The sequence below is a fragment of the Macaca nemestrina genome, chromosome 4, assembly GCF_043159975.1.
Source record: "Macaca nemestrina isolate mMacNem1 chromosome 4, mMacNem.hap1, whole genome shotgun sequence".
NCBI lineage: Eukaryota > Metazoa > Chordata > Mammalia > Primates > Cercopithecidae > Macaca > Macaca nemestrina.
In genome coordinates, this window is record NC_092128.1 from 188,044,543 (window position 1) to 188,067,167 (window position 22,625).

The 22,625-nt window shown below is 47.1% G+C and overlaps 1 protein-coding gene across 9 annotated transcripts in view; it reads left to right on the plus strand.

Annotated features, from left to right (window-relative positions):
• The window catches only part of LOC105472500 (adenosine deaminase RNA specific B1), a 135,156-nt gene that overhangs the window by 47,221 nt on the left and 65,310 nt on the right, over positions 1-22,625 (plus strand). For 8 of the 9 annotated variants that reach the window (XM_011725814.3, XM_024789991.2, XM_071095816.1 and 5 more), the window contains exon 2: positions 5,914-6,087. Coding sequence is in view for 5 of the 9 variants with exons in the window: in XM_024789991.2 (XP_024645759.2) it covers positions 5,914-6,087 (174 nt within the window). In the remaining 4 variants the exon portion in view is untranslated. Of the gene's footprint in view, positions 1-4,129; positions 4,215-5,913; positions 6,088-22,625 lie in introns of those variants that run through there. The other variant, XM_024789992.2, reaches the window with a different exon arrangement.

Here is a 22,625-nt window from a genome sequence, read left to right on the forward strand (position 1 = left end):
CTCAAGGCGAATGGAGAAAATGGCACAGGTTGAAACTCTTGGCCCTAGCTTGTGAGCTTGCTGCTTAGCATATCCAACCACGATCTCCTTGAACATAGTCTCCTCCGTCTCTCTTTTTTTGTGTGAGGAATATAAAGTTTCTAGTTGCCTTTTGCATAATCTCATAACTCTTCTGCACCTGTGGTTCCTTAGCTCTTATCTGAGACCGTGGCAGACAATTAGGTGGTTGCAGTGGTTGGTTAGTTGTTTCATGTGGTTGATCATACAGCAGGTACTTGGTCCCATTGTTATTGATAGTGCTGTGTAAATCAGTTGTCATTGCTGGCATTTTTTTTGCTTCATTGCCTAATTGTTTGTTTTCTAATACATTTGTATTATGAGATACCTTTCATAAAGATGGACACATATATAAGAGAATAATTTTAATTGTATGTCCTTGTAACTCTCACCCAGGTTAAATAGACATTGTGTACCTCACAGTTTCCTTCATGCTCCTCCCTGATGATAACTCCCCCTCATCCATATGACACATCTAATATATACTATGTGTGTGTGTATATATATAATAATTATTATTATGAGACAGTGTTTTGCTCTGTGGCCCAGGCTGGAATGCAGTGGTGTGATCACAGCTCTCTGCAGCCTCAACTTCCCAGGCATGGGTGATCCTCCCACCACAGCTTCCAGAGCAGTTGGGATTATAGACATAAGCCACCACTCCTGGCTAATTTTTTTTACTTTTTGTAGAGATGGTGTCTCTCTGTGTTGCCCAGGCTGTTCTTGAACTCCTGGGCTCAAGCGATCCTCCCACCTGTCCCCCAAAGTGCTGGCTGGGCTTACAGGTGTGAGCCATCGTGCTGGCCTTTTTGTTTGTTTTTGAGACAGGGTCTCACTCTGTCCCTCAGGCTGGAGTGCAGTGGCAGGATTGTGGCTTACTGCAGCCTTGAACTCCCAGGCTCACGCAGTCCTTACGCCTTAGCCTGCTGAGTAGCTGGGACCACAGGCAGACACCACCATGCCTCGTTAATTTTTTATTTTTTGTAGAGATGGGGTCTCCATGTGTTGCCTAGGCTGATCTTGAACTCCTGGCCTCAAGTGATCCTCCTGCCTTGGTCTCCCAGAGTGCTGGGATTATAAGTGTGAGCCACTGTGTTTAGTGATATCCTATATTTTGAAATAATCCTGTCCTTTTCTTTTTGATTTTACTGTGTAAGAATGCATCCCCAATCAATGTAGTTCAGTTTTGCCTGTGATGGAACTTTATCTAAGGGGAGTCATCAATATATTCTTTTGTGTTTCTCTTGATTTATTAATGAGGTAGATTACCTAAATTGATTTTCATACATTAAATCATGTTTGCATTCCCATCATAAATTCAATTTAATCACTATTGATCACTTTAAAAAATATTATTGGATTGAGTGTGATCACATTTTGTATAGGATGTTTACATCTGTATTTGTAAGATTGACTTACTGCTTCCTTCTCATCTTCCTCACGGAAGTGTCGTGTTGAATGCTGGGTTCACTTTCTTTTTTTTTTTTTTTTTTTTTTTTTTTTTTTTGAGACGGAGTCTCACTCTGTCGCCCAGGCTGGAGTGCAGTGGCCGGATCTCAGCTCACTGCAAGCTCCGCCTCCCAGGTTCACGCCATTCTCCTGCCTCAGCCTCCCGAGTAGCTGGGACTACAGGCGCCCGCCACCTCGCCCGGCTAGTTTTTTGTACTTTTTAGTAGAGACGGGGTTTCACCGTGTTAGCCAGGATGGTCTCGATCTCCCGACCTCGTGATCCGCCCGTCTCGGCCTCCCAAAGTGCTGGGATTACAGGCTTGAGCCACCGCGCCCGGCCTGGGTTCACTTTCTAGAGAAGCCATCTAGGCGTGGAGTGTTCTTTCTAGGATGATTTTTGTTTACTGACTATAATCCATCCCTCCCTCCCTCCATTCCTTCCTTCCTTCCCTCCCTCTTCTTCTCTTTTCTTTTTCTTGAGACAAGGTCTCACTCTGTCTCCCAGGCTGTAGAGTGTGATGGTGCAATTTTGGCTCACTGCAGCCTCTGCCTCCTGGGCTCAAACGATCCTCCTGCCTCAGCCTTCAGAGTAGCTGTGACTACAGGTGCATGCCACCACACCTGGCTAATTTTCTTTATTTTTTTGTAGAGACAGGCGTCACTATGTTGCCAAGACTGATCTTGAATTCCTGGGCTCAAGCAATATGTCTGTCTCGGCCTCCCAAAGTGCTGGGATTCCATGCTTGAGCCACTGCACCTGGCTTCTAATTCTTTAATGTTTGTGGTTTTGTCAGATTTTCTATTTCCTCCTGAGTCCGTGTTAATAGATTATATTTCTTTTCTTTTCTTTTTAAATGGTGATTTTTGTGTGTGTGACCGGGTCTCACTCTGGTTGCCCAGGCTGGAGTGCAGTGATGAAATCTCAGCTCACTGCAGCCTCGACCACTCAGGCTCAGGTGATTTCTTACACCTCAGCCTCTGAAGTAGCTGGGATGACAGCTGCGTGTTACCACGCCTGGCTGATCTTTGTATTTTTAGGACAGATGGTTTTGCTATGTTGCTCAGGCTTGTCTTGAGCTCCTGGGCTCAAGTGATCCACCTGCCTCAGCCTCCCAGAGTGCTGGGATTACAGGCGTGAGCCACCACACCCAGCCTAATAAGTTGTATTTCTCTTGGAGTTTCTTTATTTAACCTAAGCTTACGAGCTTTTTGGAATAAAATTTATAAAGCCTCTTATTACATTTTTAGTGTTGTCAGAGTTTAAGTGATAATTCCATTTTGGTTTCTTTTGCTGCCTGATGACTCACTCCCAACTTAGTGGCATAAAACAACAATCGCTTTATAATGTCCAGCCAGGTAGCCTGAGTGTCTGGAGCTCTGGTTCTGGCTGTTGGCTGGCTTTCTTGGTTCTTCTCAGACATCTTTCTCTGACTAGACATCTTTCTCTGCATGTGGCCGCTGTGATCTCTTCAGAGCATCTGAGCTGGCTCCCCAGAGACAGTAGTCCAAGAAACAGGAAGTGGAAGCAGACATCCTCTTCCGGTGCAGGTCTGGACCTGGCAGTACCACACCCACTGCATTCGATGGGCCAGAGCAGTCACCCGCCTGCTTGGACTCACTGGGGGCGAGTGAGATCTTCCCACACAAGGACAGGAGAGTCACAGCATTGTGGCCATCAGGCCTTCCCGCCCTCTGATTCAATTCCAAGGCTGGTTAATTTTGGGCTTTTCCTCTTGTGTTCCCTCTCTGTGTTTCCATGAGTCTTGCCAGAGATCACTGGTTCACTGCATTGTCTTTTCAAAGAACCAATGTTGATCTTTGTGTACCTGCCATTATATGTAATTAATACAGGTTGAATTTCTTACTAGTTCCCTTTTTCTCTTTTCTTTGAGCTTACTTTGTTCTTCTTTCCCTGACTTGTTCAGGTAGGCCCTCTTTAATATTTTTACTTCTATTCTAGTTTGAGCACCGAGCTATAAATGTCCCTCTGATGTACTGCTTTATCTGTGTGCCGCACAGTTCCATACATAATCTTTTCTAGTTTTAACTTCTAAATATTTTCTGTTTTCTACTGTGATGATTTTCTTTCGTAGAAGTGTATTGCTTAACTCTGAAACATATGGGGACTTTCTAGTTATACTTGGGTTATTAATTTCTAGGCTCATTGTATTGTGATCAGAGGATGAGCTCTGTCTGATTTCAGCCACTTGAAATATGTTGAGATTTTCTTTATGACTGGGATATGGTCTATTTTTAGAAGTGGCTCATGTGTCCTTGAGGAACTGATGTATAATGCACGTTAGGAGCAGTGTCTTGCTTGTGACCGCCATGCAGCTTGTTAATTGTGTTGTGCAGATCTTCCATCTCTCCTCTGTTTTGTTTTTTCAGCTGCTGTCTCTGTCACCTGCTCCTCTCCACTCCCTCCATGACAAAGAGACTCCGGTGTTTTTGACCATCTTTTGTTGCACCCCTACTGTGGTCTTAGTCACGGGGCCAAGCACTCTACATCTGTTCCTCCATTTGATCCTCACGGCACCATCTGCGGCGGGTGTTCCTTGTGTCCTCATCCTGTCCTCATAGGAGCAAGCCTGGAAGGGGCTGAGTCACTGTTCAAGTCACACGGCTGCAAGGCTGTGGTCTAGGGTGGTGGCCTGGACCCCTCTTTCCTGGAAGCCATGCTTTTCCTGAAACCCTTTGCAATACCCCTGGCAAGTATGACAGTTTTACCTCAGTTGGTATGAGTATGCTCAAATTAGAGGCAACCATTCTCGCACTTGACGTTTACACTTTGCAGCTTCCAGAACCTGCCCTGCGTATCACCTGCTCCCTCCCCAGAGTGGTTGGGCTTCCCATGCAGTTTCCCATCCTGTAGACGGCCCAGGGAGGTCGGATTTCTTGGCCAGGCTTGCAGAGTTGGTGGGACGTGATGTGGGCACTAGAAGAACCCAGTTCTGTAAATCTTGGTTTCATGTCCTTTCTGCTGTGTTTTTCTTTCTCTGTTTAGGCGGTGGACTTTTTGGTGTGTAAAGCTTCTAGAATGGATTTTACTTCTTTGTGGCTCTTTGGATTGAGAGAGGGGCTAGGTGCCATCTCCAGAGAAGCTTGCTTGGCTCATGCTCACTGGGGGGCCTTGTTCTCTGCCCCCTGGGGAGGGGCTGTGGTAGAGCTTGATTTGGATTGAGTGGAGGCAGCGCTAAAGGTCAGAGGCCAACGTCCTTGCGCTTCTTGACACTCTCCACCCAGGCCTGCTGATTGGGACCACTGTGGAGGGTGATTTGGGAACTTGAATCTGGTGTGGTGATGATGGGGGTCATTGACAGTGGGGACAGTTCTGGACATGTGGCCCTCATTCTCTGTGCTGGACAAGATGACTCTGTGACCTATAATTCCAGGCTGATAGAGCATTTTCAGTGACAGCCCATTTTACTTGGTTGTGCTAGTACAGGACACAGGTGAGCCTGTCTCTGTGTCTTAGGTCTGTCCCAGCAGACGAGCTGACGTGTGTTCTAGATGAATAGCAACTGGCCACAGGTGGGAGGTTTGGAAGGTAGCCTCCAATCTCCTCTGAGGACTGCAGCAGCGACCGGGGCAACAGGAACGCATTGTGATGGCCTGGCCAAGTCTGCATAGCGAGAGCCGAGCCACTTTCATGCGCACCTCATCCTCCACACTTCACCTCCTTCCTCCGAGTTCCCACTCAGAATCCCACTCACCCCTGGACACAGCTCCCAGAAACTTCTCTTTGGAATTCTGCAGTGGAGAAACCCATTGCAGACTTCCCCTTCTTTTGGATATCAGTTTGCTTTTCAAGAAGAAAATTTTAATACTCCATAGTGAGGTTTTGTAAGTGTATTAGCATGTTGAGATATTTTCTCTAATGGCTTGCTGGTTGAAAACGCTTTCACACAGAGCAGAAATGAGATGGAGATACTGTTTCACAGCCTCTGCTTCAGAAGCAGACGGTGGCCTGTAGTTTCCAAACCTGGGCAGAGCAAGTGCGGGGATGGTGCGTCTCTGTACCTGGACTCACGTTCACATGCGTGCATTGTAGGGGCGTTTGCATATTTAATTGTAAAAAAGGATGAGTACATGTGAGATTCTGCCTGAGGCTCCACTCCTCAGTGTGTGGCCTGGTGCCGCCTGATGCCGAGATGTTGGACCGGCAACGATCTGGCTCCGTCTGTCGTGTGTGCCTCTCCCTGCTGCAGGCAGATGGAAGGAGACGTGATGGATTGCGCGTATCCCCTTTCAGATTCAGAAGAATACATTTAAAATAACTTTAATTTGTATTTAGGAGACTTTTAATGGAGAGTATTTATTGTTATAGAGTTCACTTCTGAAATGGTGACAAAGCTTTTGATACTGAATCAAACAAGTTTGAAGTAATTGAATCTCTCTGTTATGCAGAGTGGAGTCTTTCAAGCTATCATGGAGAGCTTAAGGGGCGACTGAAGGAGATTGATGTTGGCCAACTGCAGAGTTCTAGTTACTTCAGTCCTGCTGAGATATCCTCTCAGTCCACTCGCACTGAAGGAAGCTGCCTTGGGATCAGAGCAGACATAAAGCTAGACAGATTTCAAGGTGAGTAAAAACCTGTAAAGATCTGATCAAATCTGACTGGTAGAAATGCCTTTTTCTTGATATAAACTGCTTAATTAAGCCTTTTGGCTTGCCTTTGAAAGATGCCTTATCGAATACTTCCCAGGACAGATGATCCGTTACTGTTGGTTCATTTCTAATTTTACTGCAGCCTTAGCTCACCCATGAGTCCCTCCTGCTGGTTCTGGGGCGGCGCCTGCTGCCCTCCGGTGGCGTGTGCGGCACCTGCTGCCCTCTTCGGGGTCAGTTCACCATTTATTGAGTCAGTGCTTCATGCCAGGCACTAGACTTGGTGCAAGCCTTTTACCATCAATTATTATTTTCTTAGGAGCAATTAAAAGAAAATTTTCCTGTAATCCCAGCACGTTGGGAGGCTGAGGCAGGCAGATTACTTGAGGCCAGGAGTTTGAGACCAGCCTGGCCAACATGACAAAACCCTGTCTCTACCAAAAATACAAAATTTAGCCGGGTGTGATGGTGCACGCCTGTAGTCCCAACCTCGGGAGACTGAGGCAGGAGAATTGCTTGAACCCAGGAGGTGGAGGCTGCAGTGAGCTGAGATCACACCATTGCATTCCAGCCTGGGTGACAGAGCAAGACTCTTTCTAAAAAAAAATAAATAAAGCAAAAAAGAAAATTTCTTTAGTACTTGTTTTTGGTGACTATCCCATGATTCAGCATCTGCTTTTTAGAGAAGCTGTGACAAATACTAAAATCCCAGTAAAATTAGTATGGTGTCAGGTTAATTTACTTATGAGCAGTTGAGTGACTAACTCAGGAAGTCCAGTTGTACATTTCCAAGGAAGCTTGTTCATGGATTCAGATGAGATGAGGGGAAGGAGAAAGTGTCAGAGGGCTGCTGCTGGCTTGAAGAACGCAGGTGTGCTCTTGTGTTCATTTGCTCTGTGGATATTGACGAGCGCCCACTGGGCCTCAGATGCCCTCTGGGCATGGCAGGGACCAGGAGCTTGCTTGGCAGCTTTCATGTGAGCCACTCACTAGACATGGAGGGAGGGGACAGACGTGTTCCCACCTGGGAGTTCTGGACGGCATGCAGAGCCGTGCGGAGGGAGCGGTCACCAGGGCGTGAGTGTGGACGGATGGGAGTGACTGGGAGCCTACAAGGGACACTGTCTTTGGGGAGTAGAGACATGCCCATGTCTGACTACTGGGTTTTGAGTTTGTGCCAGCAAAGATCCTGCTTACCATTTTTGTCTATAAGTATCAGGAATTTCAGGTAACTGGTTCCCTAGTGAGACCTTTAAAGGAGGTTTTATCTTCAACCGATGCTTTTTTTTGGGGGGTACACAGGCAGTCCAAGTATGGGAAGGTCAAAATCAGGTCACCTTTATTGTGGTTTGTGCCAGTGGGATGGAATTTTATTTTCAGCTGTAGCGCTTCTTTTAGCTTAATTAGTGATAGGAAATCAACTTCTCTGTAACCAGAGGTTATTGAAAGAATGAGGATCCCAGAGTTGGAATGAGTCTGAAAGAGACATTGTGGTTTAATATTGCTAAGTTAAGTGTTGATTTGTGATTACCTATTTTTAACATGCCACAGAAGTAAAGCATTGCATTAATTATGCCATATATGTGAAATAGCAAGTATTTTTATATAATGTAACTGTGCATTGGAGAAATGAATTATTTATAATCCTTTGCACCAATAAATTGTTCTTAAAAGCATAGAAAAAATAATCAGGCCAGAAGGAGATATCTAAAGCATGTGCTGAGAAAGCAAAACTGAAGAGCTGGAATTTATAAAATATTACGACATGATGAGTCACATCTCCTCCTCCTGATTCTGTGTTACTAAATGTTAGCTGCGAATAGAAATCGTGTATTTCCTTTTTTTCATAAAATAAGAGCTAATTTCGGCAGCAAACAGTTTGGTGTGTTGTTCTTTTCCCTTTTCAGGGTGGTTTAAATAAAAATAAATAAACATGAAAGATTTTGGCTGGAAAATCTTTGGAAGCACGGCCATCCTCAGCCTCACTGCACTGTCTGGTTTCCCTCTGAGCCTCCCTCCTGGTCCTGCCTTAGTGCTGTCTGTGCAGTGTAGCCACGGGTCGCACTATAGGTGGGTGTGGGGTGTTATTTTTAGTTTTAGGCAGACTCATTGTTTTTGCCTTTCTTTTTGCTTGGAAAGACTGAAGTTATTTCTTGTGTTTTTATACATGACATTATCTTCTGAGGCTGGAACACCTTGGGGGGATACACTAGGTAGAATTTCTATAGTAATTCCCCTGCTCAAGGGGAATTGCTGGGGAGGGCTTCAGGAAACCTTGACTCTTGTTTAAACTTGGAAAGCTTTCTTAGTCTTTCTCATTGCCACCACACACCACATCTTCTTTTTGTAACAAATATTTATTAACTCATCTTTTTATTTTAAAATGAAGTTCATAGAAGATATTACCTTATATAATTATAGCCATATAATGTTAAAAAGCCGTGTCATGCCCAAATGTAATATAAAGATAAATTGAAGATACATAATAAAATACTTTTCTATGCCACTGAGTGAATATTTAGGCACTGCTGCTTTCCCTTGGACCACTGAGTGGAGTGGGCCTGTCAGTGCAGGCAGATACGGGATACCGAGCCGCTGACCTGAAAACCATAAGCAATAGAGCTGAGTGGCATTACTTTCTGAAATGGTGAACCCTGAGGGAAGCAGTGTTCGGTCTTCCCTGTCTCTAGATAGTCTCTGTGTTTCTGGAACATTGAGTATGTGTTAAAAGTATAGAAAAACACATTGTGTGAATCCACAACTCAGCTGGGCCTGGGCTTAGAGAATTATGAACAGCCTTTCCACCTGCATGGAAGTCCTTTTGTGCAGGACCATTCTTTGTTTCCGGGCTGGCCCTGCTCCCTCCAGGAGGTTTAGGAGTGTCTATGTCACTATGGTGCCTAAGCCACTTCTCACGTTGCTACCTGTTGCTACCACCGGGCATTGCTGCTGCCTCCTGCTCTGTGTACAGTGTGGTGTGGCCGCCTGACCGACTGGTCAGGAACTAGAGTTCTCTTGAAGCCTTGACTGAAAGGAGAAGTGAGGAGGGGCATGGAGCCCAGTGCCAAGAGGCAGCTGCATCTTTAGGGGCTAGGGCGTTTCACGGGGGCTCTAGGGGCCAGAAGGAGGGAGCCGTCATTCAAGGCTTACACAGTGTGGAGGTGCCCTCCCTGGGGTGTCCTGTGTGCTGACCTCTGTCCTGGTGCCTGGCGGCGTCTTGGTGCAGAGCTCCGTGAGCCTCTGCAGGGCTCTTCTCTGCGTGGAGGTTCTGGAGATGGGCAGGCCGGGTGGATGGTCAGGCCAACGAAGGCCTTCGAATGAAGCACGTTATTGTGAGGACACTAATTCTGGGTCCTCAGATATTGTGACAAAAACTTGACATTTTTCTTCCTTCAAAGTAATTTACTGACTGAAACAACCAACTGAGCAAAGGTGGTGTTTTAGTATCTAAATATTTCGAAAGATTACTGACATAGAGTAAAAATTTGGCTAAGAACGAGAAGTCTCTCTGAACGTGCTTTTCTGGCGTGACCCCTGTCACCAGGAAGCTGCCTGTGTGGTGTTGGGCCTGATTGATTTGCATCCGCTCAGAGGCGCTCAGGCACATGGCGTCCTATTGGAAGGTCAGCAGAGGGGCAGGGGGAGAGCAGCTGGCCAGGTCAGAGGATTCATTTCTGTCTGAAGCTTTGTGAGGAACTAAGATGGCTTTTCCAGTAGCCTCTGTTATTCCAGAGAGTTTTAAGATTGCTTTTACTTGTTCTTCTACCCTGGCACTAGGAAGCCAGACCCAAGAAATGTATCCACACCAGGTTTTGCCCATAGTCTTTAAAAATGTTGAACTTCTTTAACTTGAGGCCCTCACAATTTTCTGGGCCCCCATAAAGTATAGAACAGGGACCAGGCCTGCTCCCTTGTGGGGCTGGGCAGGCATTGGCTCCACAGGGCACAGATCCTTCCTGTGGATGAGCTTAGGGGATGTGAGATTCACTTTCAGATGTGACACTCCAGATGTGGGATTGGTGGCACTTTTTTTTTGTCCAGTTACATCCAATTATAAAGGAGGACACATTCTTACTGAACCTATGCAATAAACTCCATTGTCAGGAAGAGTAAAGTGTCTTAGCATGAGTATTCCTGAATTCTGAAAGTTCAGGAGAGTAAGATGTCACCTAAACAGTGTTTTATTTCAGCTTTGAAAGCAGAGAGCAGAGTCTACTGGATTTAGGGCTAGAGACAGACGAAGAAGAAAGAAAAGGGGCTTCCTTGTGCGCACATTAGAAAATACACCATTAAAGAGAGTACTAACAATATTCCAAAGCCACAATCAGCGTTTCCGTGCCAGCCCCTCCAGTCCTACTTCCTGTCTGCTGGGTGGTGGCTCATCTGTCAAGTTTTCATAGTCATGTGCTTCTGGGTGCAAAGCCATGGTGAGCCCAGCTCATTTCCCTGGTGGAATCGGACAGTTGTCGAAGGGGTGTCAGCCTCTGTTCAGAAGCCTGAGCCCCTGATTCTGTTCCTTGAAGTGTCAGTAGTTAAGGTGCCTGTATTGAGCAGGGGCTGCCGTCGCATCTGACTGAGGGTGCTCTTCAAGCCCATTGGCTCTTGGCAGAGCTCAGTTCCTTGTGGCCATAGGCCTGTGGCGCTTGGCTCCTGAAGACTTCTCATAGCCCCTGCCCGGTGGCCCTCTTCCCAGCATGGCAGTTTGCCTCCCAAGGCGTCTACGCGAGAGTCTCCCCTCTTCCTTTCCTCTCTGACTTCTCCCATCCTTCAGGGGTTTACCTGATCAGGCCAGGCCCACCCAGGAAGATCTCCCTTTTGATGAACTCAGTCAGCTGATGAGATGCCTTAATTGCATCTGTAAAATCCCTTCACCTTTGCCTTATGCAACACTATCTCCCATCATGTTCACAGTTCCTCCCACCTGCAAGGCAGGGGAGTGTACACGGTGTGTATCCCAGGGCAGGATGCTAACACTACCCTGAGAAAAGAATTTGTCATACCTGTGCCTGACAGGTGTGTACCTGAAAGAGGTGTGTGCCCCATGGTGTGTGCGCCCGATGGATGGGTGTATGCCCGACAGTGGTGTGTGCGCCTGACAGGAGTGAATGTGTCTGACATGGGTGTGTGAGTGCCCGGCAGGGGTATGTGCACTTGGGGTGTGTGCGCCTGACATGGGTGTGTGCACCTGGCAGAGGTGTGTGTGCCCAGCAGAGGCATATACCTGACAGAGGCCTGGCTTAGTGTTCAGGGTCCACAGTACATGAAGAATCCTACAGATCCCCATGGACAAGGCAGTACAGTGGAATTTGGGGCAAAAGACTTGCACAGATTTTTTTTTGTTGTTGTTTACAAAAGATGAAATTGAAATGGCCAGTGAGCACACGCTCATTCATCCAGCGAGCATTGAGGACCCCCTAGAGGCTGGGCCCACGAGTGGTGAAGATCCCAAGGATGAAGACGCCTTGCCATCTAGGTCAGTGGGTGATGGCAGTCGTGGTCAGGCGCACCCAGCACCACATCCCTGGCTGCTGCTGACAGCTGGGTGAGTCCTGCCAGTCAGCAGGACCACCGTGTGACACCCGCCTGTCAGCAGGACCACCGTGTGACGCCCGCCTGTCAGCAGGACCACCATGTGACGCCCGCCTGTCAGTGCACACAGATACGGGGTCCTGAGTTGGTGACCTCAAAACCGTAAGCGATAGATGGACAGAGTAGCCCCTAATGAAGTGGAAAGACTGGAAGAGACAGGACCTAATTTAGGTCGAAAAGCAAAGTGAGGCCTCAGAAGATGAAGGCAGAGTGCGAGAAAGGCTTTCCAGAACTGACAAGCCTGCTATCCACATTTCAAAATGTATTAGAGAAATTGGAAAAAAACATGCCGAGTGTGGAATGTCAGCAGAAAGGTGTGGCCATGGTCAAGAGGGCCCTCCGTGGGTCCTGTGGTCCTGGACTGCAGGTGGGCCCTGTGGAGACTTGCTGCCCCTCCCCCTCCCTGGTGGGTCCTCTGTGATGGGGTGGGTGAAGCTGAATGTTGTCCTGAAAATCTGACCCTGCACAGCCCCTTCCAAAGACCCTTCTAATTTTAGAGGCCACCAGCAGCCACGGGACTGGGCAGCATCAGAGCAGGGACACAGTGCGAGTCATACGCGCCTGTGTTCATCCTGTGATGGCCCCGGGCCCATGGGGGTAGGAGGGATCAGAGGGATCAGAGGGAGGGGAGGAAAACCAGGGAAAGGAGTGGAGGACCATGAACTCCCTCCCCTGCTTGGTGGCTGGCTGCCGTGAGGACTCGCTCTCTTAGGACAAGTCCACTGGTCTCCGAGCTGTGGTTCTGGCCTCCTGTCAGGTGCCCTGCTTTCCAGTCTTCTAGCAAGCTCTACATAGTGGGCAGGGAGACCCTGCTCTTAAAAACAGGGGGACCCTTAGCACTTCCTCAGACCTGGGGCCTCAGCCTGAGCTGAGATGACAGGGAAAAACTACAGATACACCAGATTTAGGGAAAATAACATCAAGTGGTGCAATTAAGCGGAACTGCTGCTTGTGAAGTGAGCTGTGGAGTCATGGTGTTTGCTGTACCCGGCATCATGTTTCAGAACCTATAGCAGTGCTCAAGAGAGAGTCATTCCTTTAACAACAGACATGTACTGAGCCCCTGTGGGGAGGCACTGACTGAGGCCTGGGGACAAATGTGGGGACAGACCAGTCCTGTGGTGACAGCTATTGGGGGGTAGAAAACAGTAGAGCTGCCCCGCCAGCCAGTGACTGCTGGGAGAGCAGGGGTGTTCCTGAACCCAGAGGAGGTACCCGGCCGCTCTCCCCCAGGTTGCTTGGTGGGTGCGCTGCAGGGAGAAGCCCGCCCCAGCTGGTGTCCACAGGGGCCAGGGACACTGGTAGGTGTGGAACAAGGGAGTTTGTGACTGGGATTGTTTTCCACTTAAAACATAAGAAATAATCTGAGTAAAGCTTGGTTTAAACAGCATCAAGTTAAATAAATTCCTAAGAAGTGGTTGGATTCCCAGTTTATATGTGACTTTTAAGGTTCTGAAGAAGTACACAATTAACCACAGAAGTATGACTTGAATAGATAAGAATTTAACGAAATATACACTGTTGAGTGTAAAATCATAAAGATCTGAAGTTCTTAGAAATTGGTAATTTTTTTTAGCTTTGTTGTGCTCTGAGCATGACTGAACTAAAAGTAATGAATCCAGATACCTTGAAGACTGGTGTGTGTGAAAGGAAAGAAGTGAGAAGATTCATGTGTACATCCAGGACAATCTGAATTTACTTCTGTTCAGTATTTCCTGAAGGCTTTTTCTACGTGGAGGGACTTGGAGTGACACAGCAGCTCCCTCTTGTGGACAGATTCCCCCATGTAAGGCACTGGAGGCCGAGGTTCCAGCCTGCAGCCCCTTGTGATCCCGGTATGTGGAGAGTTCTGGAAGACTGATGACTCCTAACCCCCTTCTTAACTTATGCCCACCCATGCTGGTGGTGGGGGTGGGGCTCTTGGCCATTCCTGCCCCCTGGCCGCCCTTCCTTGGTCTGAGGGTGCATGAGTGGCACTTCGGGTGTGGCAGGAGCTTTATGCTTTAGTGACCCTGAAGAGTGAAGGCCCATTAATCCAATTTAAAGTAAAACATTTGAAGTCTCTGCAGAGGGCGGCGTGAGGATGTCTGCATTCAGTGACAGAGGTCGGCCTCTGCCTTGCCTCCGATTGAGGCACTGAGGGTTCAGATGCAGTCTCTGCCCGCTGCGTGTGAACGGCCCGGTGGGTGTGGAGGGGAGGAATCCTGTGATGATGGTGGCACTGTGAGGAAAGTGGGGACGGAAGGAGGTGTGCCCAGGAGGCAGGGCAGGAGAGTTCATGGATGTAGGGTTGCAGCAAGTCTGGAAAACTAGGTGTGTTTTCCAGGCAGATGGCATGGGAGGTGGGCGCCCTAGGCAGGAGGGGCTCAGGATATGACTCCAGAAGCCTGGTGAGCCAGAGAGTGGGGAGAGGCTGGGCCTGCTGGTGCCAGGAGAAGAGCAGACCTGTGCTTAATTTCAGTTTCTCTGGAAGTGATGCCCTCAAACTTAGAAGGGCTTTTGATGAGAAGCAATAGAGTATAGCTCTTGCCCTCCTCAGCAGCGTCACTGATTTTTTAAAATGCATTTTTGATATTTGTATTTCTGTATTAATTAGTATTAGGATTGGCTGTAAGTGACAGAGATGCAACATAGTAGGAGCTTAACCAAGAGAAAGGGCTGCATCCTGCACTTGCTATGGTTTGATTTATGAACTTGAGACATTATCTGTGCACTGTTAGTTCACGTGGAGGAGGATTTAGCTCCCTGACATTTCTCCAACCTTCTTTTCCTGTATCATTTAGATTGATTCTGGGTGAAAGTCACAGCATGACTCACAGTATCTTACACACCTTGGACGTATATACACACTTATTATGTCATAGGTAATCCAGAGGGAGGAGTTTGCTAGAGCTAGTTCTGAGTTCAGCCGTGTTAGGGCTCTGGGTCAGTATCATTGCAGTACAGCAGCAGCAGCTTTAGACATCACATCTATGTTTGAAACAGGAACAACTGAGAAGGAGCAGCAGTGGAGCTCTTGTCTGTTCCTTTTGTCAGAGGCATTGCCCCCAGCATATTTTCACTTGGCCAGAACTGTATCTTTCTCCTTGGCCAGAATTGTTTTGTAGCCAGCTTTAGTCACAAAAGAGACTGAGAAAATGAGCCTTTCATTCTTGCGGCACCCTTGGTAGAGGGGCATGGGAAAAGGGCTCAAGGGTGAGCGCTGGGTCAGTTTACCAAGCTTGAAGCCATGCCCCTCTGCTGGTCATCCTAGAGACTGAGTGGCCCATGTGCTTGTGGCCTGTGGGTGCTGGGCGGCCTCTCAGTTTCCTGCGTGGAAGGCAGCAGAAGCACTTTTCTGGCCCTCACCTCCTCGGTGGTGTCAGTTTGTCTGAGCTCTGTCAGTTTGTTGTCTTCTTTTTTTTTTTCTTTTTTTTTTAAGACAGAGTCTCGCTCTGTTGCCAGGCTGGAGTGTAGTGGCACAATCTCAGTTCACTGCAACCTCCACCTCTCAGGTTCAAGCAATTCTCCTGCCTCAGCCTCCTGAGTAGCTGAGACTACAGGTGTCCGCCACCACGCCTGCCTAATTTTTGTAGTTTTTGTAGAATCGGGGTTTTGCTGTGTTGCCCAGGCTGATCTTGAACTCCTGGGCTCAGGTGATCCACCCACCTCAGCCTCCCACTGTGCTGGGATTACCAAAGTAGAAAACTTTTTCTGTTCTGTAACCTTGGTTCAATCAAAGTTCCAAATTCATACGTGGCACTGACATTATTATGATGATTGCTGAAAGTCATGCCACAGTTTAATTTGCTTTATACTTGGATTTGGTGTACTTGATTTTTTGGTTCCGTTTTCTCTTTTCCCGTATTCTTGCCTGGCATGGAGTGGTAGAGCGGAGTGGGGAATGGAGTTGAGTTTGGATCCAGCAGTCGAGCAAGTGCCTCGATCCCCGCTCCACTTCCTCCTCTGTCGCGTGGGGCGGGGAAGGTGCCCATCGGGCACGGCGAGCACGGTGAGTGGTAGTGTGGGGCCCTATGCGCCTGTGGGCCCTGAACATCAGCACTTCTGCCTCTCCGTGTCCTCTTGTTGAGAGAGACCACTGCCTTTCTTATGCTGTCTCCAGCCTTTTCCAGCTTATTCATTCTGTTTCTTGGAACCCATTTAATTCATTCTTCTTGAAATACATGTATTTTCTATTTTATTTCAAATTGAGACTTACCTTTCTTACAGAATTGGTTTTCTTCTGGAATTTCTGATATTTTTTTAAACTGTATTTACTGAGGTAAAATGTACAGACAATAAAAGTCTTTTTTTTTTTTCTTCACAGAGTTTCACCCTTGATGCCCAGGCTGGATTGCAATGGTATGATCTCTGCTCACTGCAACCTCTGCCTTTCGGGCTCAAGCGATTCTCCTGCCTCAACCTCCTGAGTAGCTGGGATTACAGGCACCTGCCACCACACCCAGCTAGTTTTTGTATTTTTAGTAGTGACGGAGTGTCACCATGTTGGCCTGGCTGGTCTCGAACTCCTGACCTCGGGTGATCCACCCGCCTCGACCCAGCCAAAAGTCATTCTTCTAAAGTGTGCACTCTGATATATTCTGACAAATGTGTGCCAGTGCCACACCACCAAGCAGTCGGGGTAGAGAACATTCTTCTTACCCCAAAAACTTTCCTCTCACCCCATGCAGGTGTCCTACCCATCAGGGCCCAGGGTGACATTTTCTGATGTTACTGTCCTGTCAGATGGTTTGTATTCAGCAGAGCACCCGGACCAGGCTGTGAGGTACAGGTTGCCCATGCCTGGTAGCTTCCGGGTGGCTCCTGGTTTGGTTGCTCTGGCATAGAGCGTTGAGTGACCTCTGCAAAACAGCAGATGGTGCTGTAGGGCCGCTTCTAAGACTCAGTGGCGGAGGCTTAGTGGAATTTGAGTGGTGTTCTGAGCAGTGGCCACTAGGACAAACCTCCTGTCTTTACACCATCTGTGCGTGCGTGTGTGTGTGTGTGTGTGTGTGTGTGTGTGTTTGCATTCCCAATGTGCGTCCAGAAGCCTGTTTCCTTCAGAAAACTTTCTGGTCCCTGGCTTTATTTTCACCATTTAGAGGATCCATGAGGCAGTGAGATGGAATACTTATAGCTGGTTTAATTCAGTGAGTGATCTGAATGGTAAATAAAATTTTATCAAGTAATTTATAAATTTGATAAACTAAGTCTGTGGAAGGGGCTTATTGTGTTATGGAATGAGAAGTTTTGCACATCTTTTGCAGTTCAAAAAACTGTGGCCGACTGTGATGGCTCAAGCCTATAATCCCAGAACTTTGGGAGGCTGAGACGGGAGGATTACTGAAGCCCAGGAGTTTGAGACTAGCCTGGGTAACATGGTGAAACCCTGTCTGTACAAACAATAAAAGTAAAAATAAATTAGCCAGGCATGGTGGCGCATGCCTATAGTCCCAGCTACTCGAGAGGCTGAGGTGGGAGAATTGCCTGATCCCAGGAGACAGGTGGCAATGAGCCGAGATTGCGCCACTGCACTCCAGCCTGGGCGGCAGAGTGAGACCCTGTCTCAAAAAAAAAAAAAAAAAAAAAAAAAAAGTTGTTACTTTGCTGGTGTAGTATTTGTGTAACATAATTTTATGATTCTATTGTTTTAAGCTTAATATTCCAAATAGGTAATAATTATGTTAAAATGCAAAAAATTAGCCTATACTCCCTTGATCTAAATATGTAGTAACAGTTTTACAGAATATATTTCAAAGGATTGGCATTCTGTTTTATTTTTAATAGCCAATTATAGAAAACATTGTTTTTAAATAATGCCTAAGAATCTTTAAAGAAATACCTGTCGATGTATGTCCCAGTTTAGTATCAAATTTATATTCAGAGCTCATAAGAATTTAAAAAGTTTCCCAGAGTCTGTAAATGGGAATGGAGCTGTCCTTGGAGGGTGCTAGTCCTCCTACATTTGAGTCGTCCTCTGTTGCTGGCATAGTACCACCTGAACTACCTGTGGGCCACCTGAGCTACCCCAGGGTCACCTTAGCATCCCCGGGTCGACTTAGCCACCCCTGGGCCATGTTAGCCACCGCAGGGTCACCTTAGTCATCACAGGGTCACCTTAGTCATCACAGGGTCTCCTTAGCCACCTGTGGGTTACCTCAGCCACCTGTGAGTAACCTTTAGCTACCCCAGGATCACCTCAGCCATTTGTTGGTCACCTTAGCTACCCTCTCACCTTAGTCACTCATGGTCATATTAGCTGTTTGTGGGTCCCCTTAGCCACCCCTGGGCCACCGTAGCCACCTCTGGGTCTCCTAAGCCACCCTGGGCCACCTTAGCCACTCCGGGTCACCTTACCTACCCTGGGTTGCCTGAGCCACCCTTGGTCACTGTCTGTGGCTGCTTGCTTGCTTTAAGCCACGTTATGCTACCACAGCTAATTAAGGTCCCTCAAGTCAAGTGTCTCCTTTTTTTTGGCTCCTGCCTTTTTGTTGTTTTTCAAATCAAACACCTGCTATATAAGTGTAGACTTTGATTTTTAACCCTAAGTTGCCTGGTAAAGTCACCTTTAAAGCCAATGGAAAAAGCTTAATTGAATTCATTTGTGTGAAGAAGTGGAGGAATGTTGCAAGTAGACTGAAAGTTGTACTTAGTCTGTTCTGTTTGAAACATTCTCATTCAGAAAACAGAAATGTGTTAATATAAAGAAATATGTATATGTTATTTGACTTAATATTGTAAGGAATCTTGATAAAATAAACTCAAGTAGTTTTGTTTTTTCTTTTTTGTTTTTGAGACAGAGTCTCGCTCTGTCGCCCAGGCTGGAGTGCAGTGGTGCTATCTCGGCTCACTGCGAGCTCTGCCTCCCGGGTTCACCCCACTCTCCTCCCTCAGCCTCCCAAGTAGCTGGGACTACAGGTGCCCGCCACTACGCCCGGCTAATTTTTTGTAGTTTTAGTAGAGACTGGGTTTCACCGTGTTAACCAGGATGGTCTCGATCTGACCTCGTGATCTGCCCGCCTTGGCCTCCCAAAGTGCTGGGCTTACAGGCCTGAGCCACCGCTCCCGGCTGTGTTTTTTCTTTAATTGGGCCGCATTGTAGCAGGGTGGAGTGTGGGTCCCCAGGTTGGAGAGCTCTGGGTTTGGAGTGGGTGCTAGTACATGGCCAGCATGTGACTTTGGTCAGCGACTCAGCCCAGCTGGCTGCCAGGCTCCTCCCCATGAGGTGGTGGAAGCCATGTGGTATCTGCCTACTGGGGGTGCAGCTGCTGCAGCCTAAGCAGTATCCTCACTTGGTACCCCATGAACTCAGGGGTGTGTCCTGGCTCTGTCATGTGTTTTGCAGAGGGGGCATCTGAGGAGCCCAGAAGGTAAGAAATTGCCTAAGGCCCTTGGCTAGTAGAAGAGAGAGCAGGGCTTTGACCAGGGGGACCAGCTCGTGACTCTGTGCTGGTTACTGCTTTGCCGAAACCATGGCCATTCTGCACAGCTGTGCAGGCTCCACCCACAAAGGCCAAAGCTCAGATGGCATCTATGATGCTTGTAAAACAGATAGCAGCCATGTCCAGGCTGCTGCTCTGAAATCTCAGTCTCCTTTACTGAGATTTGATGACGTTTAAATGAGCAAATGCATGTGTAGTGATTGGCAGGTGGCCATCACTCAACCGACTTTTCCTGTGCCCTCTGCTTTGGCAGGTGCCCTTCCTGGCTCCCTGCTTCTTCCTCTCCTAACCTCCTGGCAGTATGCTCCTCACTCAGGAATTGCACCCAGCCTCACCTCTATGGGTGAGTGCCACACCTGTGTCTCCAGCCCACACCTTCCCCCTGCTCTCCAGACTCAGACCCCAAAGCCAGCAGCATCTTCTGTCAGGCGTCTGTAGACCTCCACAACTTAAGGTTCCAAATTCTCATTCCCTTGCTCTTGCCATAATCTTCCCATCTCAGCAGCTCTTTCCTTCCAGGCGCTCAGGCTGAAGGCAGCCTATCCTTTCTCTTCTATTCCACATGGCAGCCAGGAGGCCTGCGGGCAGTGCCTTCAGAACATGCCTCCTGTGCCCCTGTCCCCAACTCTGGCCTGAGTGTTCCTTTTAAAACTAGATCAGAACTAGATTAAAGCCCGTGTTCAAGATGCTACCACAGTCTCTTGCCACCATGTGACTGCCGTGTCCTCACTGTGGCCCAGGAGGTCCCATGTGCAGAGTGGCCTCCATCTCTTCTCACTCTCTCTTACCTGTGCTGCTGTCAGTCTGGCTGCCTGGCTGTTCCTGGGCGGTTTCAGGTGCTGCAGCTACCTAGAACCTTCCATCTTCCCTTCCAGAACGCTCTTGCCAGCTGTCTTATGGCCACCTTCCTCACCACCTTGAAGTTTGTTGCAGTCTTTTCCAAAATGGCATAGCCACTACTGCCTTCCCACATCCAGCCATCTTCCTAGAGTAACAGTCACTGTTGTCCGTTGACACTTGATGGCATTTAATCTTTTATGACACCCATTGTCAGTTGTCTTTTTTTTTCCTTATTAGAACATAAGCTCCAGGAAAGCAGATGTTAACGTCTTTTTGTTCACTGATGTATCTCAGGCATTTAGGATAGTACTGGCACATAGCAGATGCTCAGTAAATAGGTAGATGAATGAATATTTGCTACTTTTCTTATTAACATACATTTCTGAGGTACTTTAATATTACGTTAAGTAATGTTACAATTTCCCATGTGTTGATTTTATGTAAATAATGAGTAAATTACTCTCAAAGAGATTTTAGAATTCTAATAAACTCATTTTTTCCCCTTCTTATAAGAGTAGAAAAATGCTTTTAAGAGTTTTCCTAAATTAATATTCTGGGAACATTAAATTTGAGAACTTTACTCTGAGGACATAGATAAAAATAAAATTAATTAGATACCAGGAATGTCAGATACTAAATGGTGTATGGCTATTTGTGACATTCTCCTAGAATTAAACAGTTATTAACTTGCAAAGGCATGGCAGCTGAAGTCAGAAATTGATGAACTTTTAAAGTTGGGAAAAAAGAGCTTTAAGGTATCTTATTAAAATTGTAAACTGTCAGTTTAATCATCATAGAAACCATACGTGATACAGTGAATCATTGCTATTCTGCTGTGAGTTTCTGGATTCTCATGAATCAGACATTCTATTTTTATGTTTCTCTTAAATAATCCTAAAGGTAGAAAGAAGAAATGAGAAGAAAAAGGAAGAGAACCATAGATACGTTGTGAGGGCATTACTTCAGCTCTGGTAACTTCATGTGAAATGACTGCAGAATGAATTAATAAGCAGGAAGAGAGCCAGTGCCCCCCTAGGGCACCTTTCCACTTGCTGGCACACAGATTTACCACAGTTAGGCACGGTTTGTCTTGTCATGCCGGGAGAGTCTACATTACTCTGACTTTCAAGAAACCAAAAAATACGCATTTTTGATGTTAGGAAGATTTACTCTGCATTGGGCTCTGTCATTTGATGAGGAAAAAACCAAATGATCTCTTTATGAAAATGAAGGCAAAATATATGTAAATACCATTTTAATCTAACTTTTTATATGAATGCAGAACAAATATCAAACAGGATTATACAGTGTGATAGTCAGGAAACTAGCATGCTTTTGTGTTTTATAGACGAGTCTAAAAGGATGTATTGTTAAACCAAGAAGGTCTTGAGAACTGTTCTGTCTCCTTTGTGCCCACAGAATTGTAGCATGTGGAGGTGACCAAGGAACCAGAACCCAAGAGGCCTCTGCCACTGAAAGGAGACTTTTATTACTTGCGTTTCCTAGAGGAGGGGCACTCGCTCCAAGCAGGCCCACGGGGCACAGTGGTGTCAGTCAAGGGGCAGAAAGGAGCCACAGGAAAGCCCAGGACAGAGCCTGAGTGGGGTTTCCCCTGAGCGGGAAAGGCAGGGCAGGGCACCGGTGTAGGACTGGCTAGTGTGAACAGTTCCAGTGGGCCTTAGGCTGTAGGAAAGATCACTAGCTGCCTGCTACCAGGCCCTTGGGTGATTTAGGGCAGGCGGGAAGTTAGCTAAGGGAGGTGGGTAGAGCCGACCACCTTCCTGGAACCCTGTGCTGCTCTAAGCCCTGGGAGGGCCAGTCTCTCCCTGTGTCTGTAAGGCCCACAAATGCCAGAGCATTAGGAATAAGAAAATGTACTTAATAGAATTGGTCCTGTGAGGACTGGATGCCTAACTGACAAATACAGAATCTGAGAAAGCACAGAACAACTGCCTTCGTTGACAAGGTGGCGCGCAGAGCCCAAGATGGGCACACAGCGGGGGATGCCGGCAGGATCTCTTAACAAGCTTACCATGGTCTCTTTCACAATGTTAACTGTAATCCCAGATTAATTTTTAATGACAGCATATCTCTTGAGATTGTGCTTTTAGCGTATTTTCACTTAAAGTCATATCTCATTTAGTAGACCTGCCAGATTCCTGAAAAGTTACACACAAACCAGCTGACATGACCTTTGCCAGGCATGTTCACCACATTCTCACTGAGCCGTGGACTCCTCACTAGGAGCCTTTACCTGTGGCCAGATAGCTGTTGTCACTGCCCGTGGTGGGGTTAAGGTTTCACACTTACCTGATCCATTCTGCCGGGATTTTACAGTATGGGTGTTGAGGTATACTTTGCAAGTTGTTTCTTGAATATACTTTTCTGAATTGTGGCTTGCCGTAAGTTTTGGTCTTTTAAGGTAAGGGTTACAATGCAGATGGGGAAATTATACTTTTCTCATTTCAAGGAAAACAATAATCATGCGTTATGTATCAGTTGGGAAACGGGATGATAGGAAGTTGCAAGGCAACCTGGTTTCCTCTGGACTGGGACTCTCCCAGGGCTGTGTCCTGGTAGAGCCGGCAGGACACAGAATACCACCGGCCTCTGTGGGAGTGGCCTGGCCTCTTGGCCACCTCTTTCCATGAATGTGGTTCG